Source organism: Phocoena sinus, chromosome 15, assembly GCF_008692025.1.
Source record: "Phocoena sinus isolate mPhoSin1 chromosome 15, mPhoSin1.pri, whole genome shotgun sequence".
Classification (NCBI taxonomy): Eukaryota; Metazoa; Chordata; class Mammalia; order Artiodactyla; family Phocoenidae; genus Phocoena; species Phocoena sinus.
In genome coordinates, this window is record NC_045777.1 from 70,950,764 (window position 1) to 70,963,134 (window position 12,371).

General features: G+C 56.6%; 1 protein-coding gene across 6 annotated transcripts in view; it reads left to right on the forward strand.

Moving 5' to 3' along the window:
• Window positions 1-11,782, forward strand: part of KIAA0556 (KIAA0556 ortholog) — a 201,184-nt gene extending 189,402 nt beyond the window's left edge. For 5 of the 6 annotated variants that reach the window (XM_032604979.1, XM_032604982.1, XM_032604980.1 and 2 more), the window contains exons 21-28: window positions 1,402-1,559; window positions 3,062-3,126; window positions 4,442-4,552; window positions 6,274-6,413; window positions 8,292-8,393; window positions 8,969-9,129; window positions 9,253-9,341; window positions 9,874-11,782. In XM_032604979.1, the coding sequence (XP_032460870.1) occupies window positions 1,402-1,559; window positions 3,062-3,126; window positions 4,442-4,552; window positions 6,274-6,413; window positions 8,292-8,393; window positions 8,969-9,129; window positions 9,253-9,341; window positions 9,874-9,932 (885 nt within the window). In that variant the 3' untranslated portion in view covers window positions 9,933-11,782. Of the gene's footprint in view, window positions 1-1,401; window positions 1,560-3,061; window positions 3,127-4,441; window positions 4,553-6,273; window positions 6,414-7,197; window positions 8,262-8,291; window positions 8,394-8,968; window positions 9,130-9,252; window positions 9,342-9,873 lie in introns of those variants that run through there. The other variant, XM_032604984.1, reaches the window with a different exon arrangement.
• The last annotated feature ends 589 nt before the right edge of the window (window positions 11,783-12,371 follow it).

A 12,371-nucleotide genomic window follows, 5' to 3' on the forward strand; every position in this document is an offset into this window, starting at 1 on the left:
TGTGCTCTGTTGCCAGCTTCACTTCAGGTGGCTTTCTCCTCCAGGCCAACACTGGCAGCTCTGGGCTTGCATCCTGCATGCTCCAAGCCAGCAAAACCCCAGGAGCCACGTGGCTCTTGCATCCACATGGCCCGTGGGTGACAGTTCTCTGTTTGGCCAGGCCTGAGTCACAGGTCCAGCCCTGGGGCCCAGGCAGGAATTAGGCTTGAGGAGAGTAGAGCGGAGGCCTAGCAGCTTTGGGGTCACCATTTCCAGCCCCTGTACACCTTTTAGGTTTAGGCACCCTGTGACCGGCTGACTGAGTTATGGGGGGGTGAAGAGCCCCAGGGTACACTGTTATCCATGAGACCCAGGACAGGGCCCCTTCCTTTCCTCACGGAGAAGCCCTCTGTGTCTTCCGGGGTGAAACACCACCAGTTTGGTCAGCAGCTGGCTGGGCTGCTAACCATGAAGGTGGAGTGGGGTGCCAAGGAGCCCTGATTCCAAGATGTGGAGTCGGAGAGGGCACTGGCTTAGCCCCCCTCTCTGCTCCCCTACCACCGCCCTTCCCCAGGGGAACAGAGCTGAGCCACCTCGGATCCTGCCATTAGGCTTTGACATTTACTGGCAGATCCTGGCCATCTGGCTGGCAAAATCTGGCCTATAACAGGGGGTCATGGTGGCCCAGATCCAATCAATTCAGCAAGCTTCTACTGTGTGCCATGCCCAGAGGCGGATGTAGAGATAATCCAGCTGGGGTCTCTGCCATCAGGGGAGACCCCGAAACCATGGAGGACACAGCTAGGGAATACATGCCCTTAAAAGGACAAGCCAAGGGCTGTGAGAAGGAATATCAAGAAAGAGCCCATTTCTGTCGCAGGGGCAGGTGCTAGGAGAGGAGGTGAGGTATGGGCCAGGGTTTGGAGAAGGATCAGGCCAGGCTAACCCTGGTGCAGTGCGTATTTTGTGCAAGGCACTGTTCTGTTCTGGAGACTTTATGTAAGTCAGCTCCTCGTTGAGCCCATTTAACAGATGAGGAAATTGAGGCACGGAGGTCAAGTAACTTGCACAACTACTCATGGTGGATCTCAGAGCAGCTGAGTCCACGTCCTCGACCACCATGTCATACCTCCTCAGGCCACTGCAGCTGAGTAGACCGGGGAAGGTCTGTACGTGTCCACTGTGGCTGGGGCCTCACCTGCCTGCTCCCCTGCTATACGTCCAGCGCCCAGCACAGAGTAGGGATGGCACTGGAAAGGGGACCCCGGCCAAGTGGTTCTGGCCTGGGAGAAGGGCCTGGGGGCTCTGTGAAGGGCCCCAGTCATACATGCCAGCTGCCAGCAGCGCCAGCCACGTCAGCACTCCCCACCCTCCTCACACTGGCTCCTGTTCTTCAGACTTGTTATTTCTGTTGTTTGCTAGGCTAAAATCGTCCACGTCTCCCTGGATGGCCTGTGCGTCTCTCCTCCTGAGGGCTTCCTCATCCGGAAGGGGCCGGGCAACTGCCACTTCGATTTTGCTCAAGAAATCCTCTTTGTGGACTACCTGCAACGCTGCCCGCTGCCCCCACCAGCCCAGAGGTGAGGGGAGCGGCTCCATGAACGGTCCCTCCCGGCCCACGGGCACTGGCTTTGCATCGTGCTCTGAAATGTGTACCTAAAGGGTTTTGAAATGATGATCAAACACATTGCTTTTCAACTTGGCTGTTTTCTAAAGCTTAGCCAAGCGTCTCCGGAAGCCTGGGGGGTGTACCCACCTTGTCTGGGGATGTTTGGGCTTCTCACAGTCTGGAGTGCTCGAGATTTTAAATGCTTCGTTGTGCTTCCTGCTGGGAAGAGAGGCTCAAGCCTGCCTAGATTCCAGAAATGCCTGCTGGCCAATTCGGGGAAGGGCCTTCCTCCTCTTGTTTCTGTATTCCTGATTTAGAAAGATTCAAAGAGAAAAATAGAGCCTAACATTTCATGGATTCCCTGGGATTGCTCGGCCCATCTCAGCTGCGTTAAGTTCATAACAATCTGTAAATGCCACGTTAAGTTTATTCATTTAAACCCCCTGATGTCCAAGTACCAGAGGCCAAGCTCTCAAAACAAAATGAGTTTCCCTCCACTGTAGCTGGGATCACTCCTTGGGCCAGATACTGGGAATAGTCACTTAATTATAACACTGCCCTTGAAACTGAAGAAAACCAGGCCAGGGCCGGAGGGCACTGGCCGTGGACCAGGGAGAGAAGCCCCGCGGGGAGGAGTCTGGAGGAGGAGAGAGGCTCCCTCCCGTGTGCCTGCTGTGAGCCAGATGCTTTGTAGTCATCCTTCAGGGAATCCTTCCAACCACCCTTTGAAGCAGGGATTGTTAGGCCCATTTCACAGATTTGGGAACTGAGGCCCAGGCGAGTGAAGCCTCTTGCTCAAGATCATGAAGCACAGACTTCAGGGCTCTCCCCACCTCCCTGCCTCCTCTCCCTGCCCGCCTCCCATCCCACCCACACTTCAGCCCGTCTGGCTGCTTTCTGGGACAAACATCAACTGTCCAGCCCCGTCCCACCTCAGGGCCTTTGTTCTGGGTGCTCTTCGGCTTGGAGGGCTTGGCTCTGACTCTTCCCATGGCTGCCTCCTCCTTAGCTCAGACATCACTTCCCTGATTACTGCCTGGGGTAGCCTGCCCCCTCCCAGAACTCTACCCCATTGGCCCATCGTGGGTCTCACTCAGCTCTCAGAACAGTGTGGACTTATCTTGTTCGTGAAGGGGCTAGATTTGGGTGGGGTGATTAAGAGTGTGGACCCTGGAACCAGACAACCTCAGGTCACATCCCACTTCTGCCACCTCCCAGCTGTGTGACCTTGAGCAAGTGACTTCACTTCCCTGTGCTCCAGTTTCCTCACCCACAACAAGGATGTGAGAGTACCCACCTCCCAGGGTTGTTTTGAGGAATGCGAGTCAAACCCAAGGTGACGAGCCTCCCCCTGTAGATGGGAACTCCAGAAGCTTGTCTGTCCTTCCCCCACTGCCTCCCCGGGGGATAGCTGACCAGCGACTCGGGCCACTGCAATCCTCTGCTTCCTGGTGCTGTTTTGTGTTTTTTCAGACTGGACACAAAGAGCCTGGAGCGGGCGAGCATGGACTATGAGGCGCCCCTGATGCCCTGTGGCTGTATCCTCCTCCACCTGCCTCACATCCCGGGCACTGGGTCTATGCCCAGAACCCAGGGAGAGGGCGAGGCCCTTGTGGCCTCCTCGCGGGCCCTGACTTGGGGTCTGGGCCTCAGCTGCTGCCCTGGGTTTCAGCCAGGCCACAGCCAAGGCAACTGGAGCCCATGCAGCGAAACTAAGGGGAGGTTGGGAGAGCTCCTGGGTCCCTGGGGACACTGGGGGCTGCTGGGACCGAGGAGTTCCAGGCCCCACCCCCCTGGTGGGCTGAGGTTCAGGAGGCAGCACCAAGGACTGTAGCTGGGAGGGGCCAGAGAAGCAGGAACCGATCTGGGGACTGGGCTGGGGTCTCTCCTTAGAACCAGGCAGGGAGGAGGTGAAGAGAGAAGGAATCATAGCTCAAATGTGCTGGACCCTTTCTGCCACCCGGCACTGTTTGCAGTAGATCGCCTGTATGAACCTCATGTGTTAGCCCCGTGAGGTGGGTACTGTATCCCCATTTCACAGCTGAGAAAACTGAGGCGCAGAGAGGTTAACTAACTTGCCAGGCCACCTAGCCGGCAAGGGGTAGGACCGGGTTAGTGAACACAGACAGCCTGGCTCTTTCACTAGCCTGTTCTCCCTCCGGCTTTATCGCCTGGGGACCACCCTACCACTTCTCAGGCTTCCCGGCCTGCCTGCTCCTGGGGATTCTAGAAGCCAGTGGGGGACAGAGCTGAGGAAGGGCTGGATGCCTGGTTGTCTGTGTGAGGCGCAGTCAGCAATGCGGGAGTGGGGGGGGTGGTCACCCTGCCAGGGCCCATCCCCCCAATACTGTGATGCTCCCGCATCCCCCCCTCCCTGTTCACACCCTGCACACTTGAAACGGGTGGAGCAGGGAACAGGCACTCTGTTCGTGTCATTTTACAACCAGGGAAACTGAGGCAGGAGGTAGCTTGAGGCCTGGTCACTGTTCAGCTCTAAATACTGAGTTTGTGACCGATGCGTCCCCCCTGCCAGCTCCCTGGAGCGCACCCTCCCTGCCTGTCCTCCTACCTCCTGGGGCCTGGAGAAAGCTTTTGAATTCTTAAAACACACATACACACATTCATATGCAGTTTAAATTAAAGAAAATTTTGTGCCACATACATTGTGATTGACTTCAGTCTCAAAGGAAAAAGAAATCATTTTTTTCTCTCGTTCATCTCTATAAACATGTGTGTGTGTATATATATATATATATATATATATATATATATATATATCCCTTTTATCTTTGTAATTGTTTTCCTCTGTTCTCCAGAAAATTAAGCCTGTTTTTCCTTAATAATATGTTGCAGTCATTTTCCAGTTTCAGCTCCTGACCAGCTGGGGTGACCCCTATTACATCGGTCTTACCGGCCTGGAGCTGTATGACGAGCAGGGAGAAAAAATCCCTCTGTCGGAAAACAGTATCCTTTCTAGGCAGAAGGGGGGCTCCACCCAGACTGCAGGGAGCATGGGAGGGTCGGGCGAAGAAGCAGAATCCTCGAATGTAGAGAGAAATGTCCCTGTAGGAACCAGACCTGGAAATTAAAAATGCCACCGGGCTCTACTTACAGTCAGATGTGACCCTTGCAAAGCAGAGAGAAGCTCCCAGGCACACCTGCCAAGACATCCATAAAACAAAGAGTCCTGTGGTTCAGGAATTTGGGAGAGGCTACCAACTGCAGCCCCCTCTTGGAGAACCACAGACACTTTGGAGTTGTAAAGGCTCTGACAGGACCTGTAGGGAGAAACCTGTTCTATTGTGTTCAACCCAGTGTGTCCTGAATTTATTGACCGTGGAGCCCTTTGCTCACAGAATACCGACACCAGAATTAGCAAACTGTTAGCCCAGTGAGTTTTTAAATGTTTTGAGTTAGTCGCTAATATTTTTTAAAAACCAGGAGGTTTCAGATGACAACCCAATCTTCAGCTTCTCTTGAGAAGTTGGCAGTGCGAGGCCACAGTCCTGCATAGTGACGATGGCTGGACCTGAGTGTCTGCTGCCCTTTCTCCCCAAGCGCATCCACCTGGTTGATCCCAGTCTTCTACCTCCAGTTACCTCCCAGGCCCCAGAAACATAGTGTTAATATTCACCAAGGGCTCACTCGGTGCCAGGGCTTGTCCCATGTACCTCATTTGCCCTCACCACAGTCTTGTGAAGTGAGGCACAGAGAGGTTGAGTAACTTACCCAAGGTCACACAGCCAGTGAGCTGGGAGTCTGGCTCCAAAGACCATGCTCTTGACCACTGAGCTGTCCTGCTTCCCTTTGATACAACCTGCCTGACCCGTCTGGGCTCTTGATCTGTGATCCCTGACGCACCAGTTAGGGAACTACCAGAGCAGGTCAAACCCAAAAGCCTCCCTTGCATCTCTCTGGGGTCCCTGGGTTCTGATTGGATCCTTTTCTGCTTTGCCCTGGTGGCACCATGCTCCTCACCTGGGATAAGTGATTCTTGGTGGTTTTGATTGTTATTGGTGATTCCTTAGATGTATAAGTCTTCATCAATTCTGGGACATAGAGATGTTTATTCCCATTTTACAGATGAGGAAACAAGCCCAGAGATAGCCCATGACTTGCCCAAGATCTCACAGGTCAGGACGGCAGAGTCAGAGCTGGGACCATGTCCTCTCCGTCCGCATTAATGGCCATCCGTTGAGTAGCAATAGCTGAGTCAGGCTCCGCCCCCCACATCCTTCCAGTCTCGGTAGGGTGGTTACATGCCAAGGCAGAATCCAGCCATGACCCCGTCCATCCCCTCGCAAAGGAAAACCTCAGAGTCTGCCCTCCACTCTCCAAAGAGACGGCAACAGTTTTTATTCCCGCCTCCAGCACTTCCATGAAACCCGTCTTTTTCAGCCTGCTCTCTGCCCGCTTTCCTCCCCTTTCCTTGATACTGGCCACGCCTCCACTCTCACCCCGACTCCCCTCAGCCTCCTTGCTTTCATTTTCCCCAGAACATGTCTAATTTGGCTGTCACTCCCCTGGCTGCCCAGAGCAGCAGATGGCGGCTGTGCCCGCCAGGCGCGCCCGCCCTGGCGTCCCCTGAGCCGTGCCGTCAGCGTGATGGAGGCTGGGGGCCGCAAAGGTGGCCCACAGTGCTGAGCCCTCTGCTTTGGGTTATGAGAGCTTAGAGGCGTCTACAGATATCGCCGCCTTCCCCGACAGCGTCAACTCTCTGGAGGGCGTATGTGGGGACGTCCGGACCCCCGACAAGCTCATCGACCAAGTGAATAACACCAGTGACGGCAGACACATGTGGCTGGCTCCCATCCTGCCCGGCCTGGTGGGTTCCGGAGGCTCTCAGCCCTGGGGTGGATGCGGGGGGGGGGCTTTCCATCCCTGGTCTCAGTGACACATCTTTCTTCCAGGCCAGGTTAACCTCGAACAAGTCAAAATGCCCAGGGGCCTCCAGGAAGCCTCGGGTCTTTGCTAACACATCTGACAGGTTGGCTCTTCCTGGCCAGAGTTCTTTCCCTTTGCTCTGAGGGTGCATATTATAAGGGGACACCAGGGAGATGAAGGGCCACATTGGACTCTGAGGCCAGGAACCCAGTGCAGCAGTCCTGGGGGCTTGGGCATCTGTCGATCCCTGCAAGACATCCCTCAATGGTTCTCTTTTCTGCCCCTGTCTCTCTCTGCAGAGTCCACTCTGTCCTCTTCTTCCCAGCCCCAGCCTCTCCACATTCACTGTTTCTGCTCCCTTTTTATGCCGCTGGGCACTTGACCCCAACCTTGCCCTCTGTCTGGCCTCAGACCTGCCTGGTAAGCTCTTCCAACCAACTGACTCAGTCTCCCAGATCTCAGACTCTGCAGTTGGTCCTGCCTATCTCTTTGCTCCAAGGCCTGATGGCGAACCTCGGGGTGGGCCTTTGCCCACCTGGGCCTGGTTGATAGTGGTAGAGAGGGAGGTGAGAGACCAGGAGATGGGAGGGGTTGGGTAGCACTCCCTAGCCTCTCAGTCACGGGGCCAGAAGCCTGTATAGATGTGCAGCAGGGGCTGGGCATCTACCCCTGTGACCACTGGGTGGGAAGATAAGGGGTACATTTTCCTCTCAAAACCCTCACAGGAAGGGGCAGCACCCCTTCAATGGTCCATCAGCTTCCCTTGAGAAGACGCCAAACCCCTCAGCCCCACCACTGCAAAGGAGAACCACATAGATCTATCAGCCCTCTGACCTGGGGCTGCAAACTGGTGGCCCCTGGCCAGTCCAGCCGGCTGCCACCTTGACCTTGGCCAGCAGGCATCTGCCAACATCTTTCACATGAAGCCCTTTGGGTGTAGAGCAGCTTCTCCGTCTCTCCCTCTTCTAGCTGGACTCAAACATTTGTATCCAGTTGAACGCTGTGGGCAGCTGAGTTTGAGGACCCTCCTCTAGACCTTTATTATTTCCATGGTACAAGCGGAAGGCTGACCCTGTCCACATCCCCCTACGTCTTCTTGGGGCTGAGACCCAGGGCTGGAACCAAACGAAGTCCGCAGCCTGTGGGCAACACTGAATTCTTATGCTTTCTTCTGTCTTGCAAGGGGCCCCCTAATATTTGCGAGTCTTTGCTGGGGGTGAGGAGGCTGTTGGGTCCCACTTTACTAGCTGATCGGCCACGGATCGGGACACCTCCCTCCCCCTCCGCCAGCAGAGGTTCAAAGATCTCCGCTGAAAATCACCCAGCGGTGCCTTCAAGGCCACTCGGCTGTGCTTTTCATTTGTGATTCGGAGAAAGGACAAACAGCGGTCAAGGCTGTGCTGATTGCTCGGAGGTTGTGCCTCTTGACTCTGGAGCTGGGGACCGTTCCCTTGGCCCCTGGAGCCCCAGGCTGTGTTTCTGGACCTGACGTGGAGGAAAGGGAAGGGCGCGCCCAGTTCTCCGCAGGCATTTCAGTGACGGCCATGCCAGGCCCAGAAAACAGGCCTTTCAACAGCCAGCTCAGCGGTTTGTTGCAAACGCAGCCACACGTGACCTGACTCAAGATGGGCTGCAAGGAGAAGAAAGGCAGCGGGAATCCCATGCACAGTGGCCCCGAGCAGCCCAGGTGGCCCACCTGGGCCGGCACTGCCTCGGGCACCCACCCCCCTCGCCCCCCGGCCCACGCCTGGCACCCCGGGCCCAGCCCAGTGCCTCTGTTCCCAAACATGCCTGTTTTAATAATTAGTTCTTCTGACAGGTGAACCGGGTTTATGTGATTTTCGATCGGCCTACCACGGTGTCAATGATCAAACTGTGGAATTACGCGAAAACACCCCATCGAGGGGTGAAGGAGTTTGGCGTAAGTACTTACTGGCTGCGTGTTTTGAGATAATTATGCTCATTGGTAATTAGGCTGCCGGCAATTATCATTTGTCGCAGTTTGACTGACTTCTCTCGGCTGCAACCTTAGACACAAATGCCTGGTCCTCAGAGGCAGGGAGATGTGCCATCCAACCGTGAATTCAAAACCTCCGAGTGATTTGAATGATCACCCTGAAAAAAACAAAGTGGCTTTTCTTTCATCTTTTCTTCTCGAATTGTACTGGTGTAGGGAGCTCTTCCTGCCGGAGGTGACTCTGGGGTAGGGAGAGCTAGGGCCCTGGGGGACCAGAGACCAGAGTTCGCCATGCCCTGCCACACGGGCGAAAGATTTTAGCCCTTTGAGCCTCAGCTTCCCCATCTGCAATTTGGGGCTAATCCAGGCGCCTTTCCTGGTCATCGTGAAGGTTTGAAATCATAACACGGGCCGCGCACCTAGTAGGCGAGGCTCTGAGCAGTGATGCACTTTGCCCGAGGTCACACGTGGGAAGGACGAGGGGGATGGTGGACCACACACACGCCACACTCCACACAGCCCCTCCTCTGTCTGTCTAGCTCCTGGTGGATGACTTGCTCGTGTACAATGGGATCCTGGCCATGGTGGGCCACCTGGTCAGGGGCATCCTGCCCACATGCGAGCCCACAGTACCCTACCACACCATCCTCTTCACCGAGGACACGGACATCTGTCACCAGGAGAAACACACCGCCATCAGGTACGCCCCAAGCCCGTGACCTCCCCTCCCCCATCACCTCCCCTGCCGGCCCTAACGAGGAAGGATGGCAGGGACACGCTGCCTGGAGCCTGATGGAACCTTCTGGCTTTTCCCTCCCTGCAGTAATCAGGTGGAGGGTCAGGACGTGCAGATGATGAATGAAAACCAAATCGTTACCAACTCGAAAAGGAAGCAGAATGCAGCTGACCCAGGTCAGCTTCCTTCTCTGCCCAGAGCACCCCTCCCACCCGCCTTCAGGAGTCTGGTCGGAACAGAGAAGGAGCTGGCAGCATCACACACTGTCTCTCGCCCCTGCCAGCTCTCAGACACCTCTCCTCCACCCAGGAGCCTTCCCTGGGGGGCTGCGGGGGCGCTGATGGGGGCAGAACCCCGGGAGCAATGTGGTGTGCTTCCCAGAAGCCAAGCCTTGCATGTACAGAGGGAAAAGGGCTATTAAGGGCAGAAGTGCTATATTGAAAGGGTTGTCCTGCCCTGGGCCACTGGAAACCAGGAGAGGATGTGCAGGGCGAGGGCTTCCCAGAGGAGGGATGCTCGAGCTGGATCCTGAAAGATGCTCAGGGTTGGTCAGGCAGAGGGAGCTCGAGGCTGCTGGGGGCGGAGGCCAGGTCTCCAGGGGCCATGAATGGCAACCCCAGGCAGTCTGGATTTCACCCCAAGGGCATGGGGCAGCCCTCGGGGATGGCGGCTGGGTGACACTGCTCCCTCTGTGCTCTCCCTCGACAGCCTTACGCCCCAAAACCTGCATCAGCGAGAAGGAGACAGCGAGACGCTGGCGGTGCTGACTGCTGAAGGAGGGGGAGCTGGTCCTCTCAGCCGGGGTGGGGCTCCGTTACCCAGTCCCAACTCAGCACCCATGTCCCCCGCCCTCAGGCCTCCGTGTGGGCCAGCCCAGACCCCAGACCCCAGACCCCAGGAGCTGGAAGGGAGCTGCAGCATGGAGGGAGCCCGCTGGAGAGAAGGGACTCAAGGGGTGAATGGCCCTGGGAAATACAGGAGTTCTGGGTAGGTGGAAGAAGTGGTGTGGTGTGGCCTTCCACTGTCCCCCGCGGTCCTGGGGCCAGCTGCAGGGAGCCTGGGGTCCCCTGGCTCCGTGGCTCTACTGTGAGATCCAGCAAAGCAGGGCCCGAGTCTGCTGAAGCCTGTCGTGGGATCCGCGGGCTCGGCCTGACTCCAGGCAGGAAGGTACCATGGCCAGCCATGCCAGGGCCTGGAGGAGGGCTGAGCGGGCGAAGGAGGCCAGGCGTCAGACACCAACACCGACAGGCATAGGGTCCTGCCTTCCGAGGGCCCCGCTGAGGGGCCAGCAGCTCCCGCCCCCACCACATCCCCGCCTCATCTGGGGGCTGCGGAGCCAGCTGAGCAGGTGGGACTTTCCCCTGGACCTCTGCAGATGTCTAGCCTCGACTGCTACCACCCCTTCACCCAACCTGGGTCCCGCCCAGGCCCAGTTAAGAAGGAGGGATCCCCTGAGGGGAGCCGGTCCTGCAGGGCCTCTGTCCTCTGGTCAAGCCCAAGAAGGGATCTGCCAAGGGCATGTGTCCCGCTGAGCAACGGAGGGAGCTGAACCCACCGGTGGCCTACAGCCGGCCCCACCCTGGCATGCGGAGCCTTGTCCCTGCGGTGCTGCCCGGCCCAGGTAGGACAGGTGGGCAGCGTCATACCCCGGAAGGCCAGCAGGACACACCCAGATGCCGTCTGGATGCAGGGCCCGGAGCCAGAGGACCGGTGCCACGGCCCCACGCTCGGGCCCCAGAAGCCCCGCCCCCTTCCGCTGGAATTAGCCTGGAGGGGGCGGGGCCCTCACTCCCCGCCTGTCCCTGCCCTCGGTCTGATCCAGGCTTTTCGCGCTTGCTGTTTCCCTTTCCATCTGTCCTTGACCCCGTGTCCTGGGCATCGGGCAGTGAGGTTCTTGTTGCCGGGGGTCCCCACCCCTTCTCCCTCATCGAGCAGCTTCCCAGCAAGTTGGAAATAGGCCTTGCACCCCCAGCTGCGTGAAGCCCAAAACGCATCTATTTCCACCTGTGTAACAAGCTCGGATCAGGGACCTAATTGGTTTCCCAGTGGTGGGTAATTTCTTGTTCCAAATATTAATCCGTTGTTTTCCTGGCGCCCGGCCCAGCCCCGCCGCGTTACTGTACTCTAAGTAGTTCCTATGCAACCCAAAGCCCCAGCAAATACTTTATGAGCTTTGCAGCTTCAGCCGAGCAGCTATGCAAATGCGCTTCTCATTTGGAGCGTGGGGCTGATGTGAAGATAAGGAATTGTTTCTCCCAGAGAAGATCCATCATTTCTGTAGCTTGCAAGCCCCGGGCTGCCCTGCTCACCTCCCAGATGTGGCCAGTGCCTCCGGGGCCTGGGGGCTCCCAGGAGACCTGACCAGCTTTTAGTGACCAAAACCAGTGCCGTGGGTTTCAAGGGAGCCCAGCCTTCCATCCCCGCCGAGGCATGTTTACAGGTCAGACGTGTCCGGGAGATTGCAGGAACACCGCACACACTTGCTCCCAGGATCTCAGTTGGTGTTTAGAATAATTGTATGTACCGTGCAGGGGGAGAAAAAGCTGTGCAGGCATTAACTCTAAAATAACTTCCTGTTTTTTTCTCTTGTAAAATCAATAAAAGATGTTGCTAAGAATATGGTCTGATGCACTGGATTTGGGGTCAGACAGAGGGAGCCTGTGCTGCCGCCAAGAACTGAGTCAGAGTCCACTGGAGGCTGGCTGTTCTGTTTTCCCACCTGCAAATGGGGTCGTGGTCCTGACCAGGTAATAGAAGCCCGTACGTTTATAGTGGTTATTACCTGCCTGGAACTAACTCATTTCATCCACATGCAACCCTGTAGGGTAGGTATGATTATGCTCCTCCCTTTACAGACAAGGGAACCAGGGCACAGAGAGGTTGAGTAACTTGCCCAAGACACACAGCTTGGGGAGCTATTAGTCAACACACAAATCCTGAGATAACCAAGGGAGAGCTGAGACGGGGTGTAATTCCCTGGGCCCTGGGGTTTCCCTTCAGCATGTGTGGATTCTGAAAGCCCAGCCCCCAGATGCTGGATTGCTGGCTCCTCCTGCAGTTCGCCACGCCCCTGCGTCCCTTAGGGGTGAGCATTGGCTTCTGGTTAAAGCAGCCCTTGAGTGGGAAGAAGGTTCAGTCGAAGGGGCCAGGGGTCTAGACTGCAGCTCGGTTGCCAGCAATTACATTGGCACTAGGTAAGAGGGCCC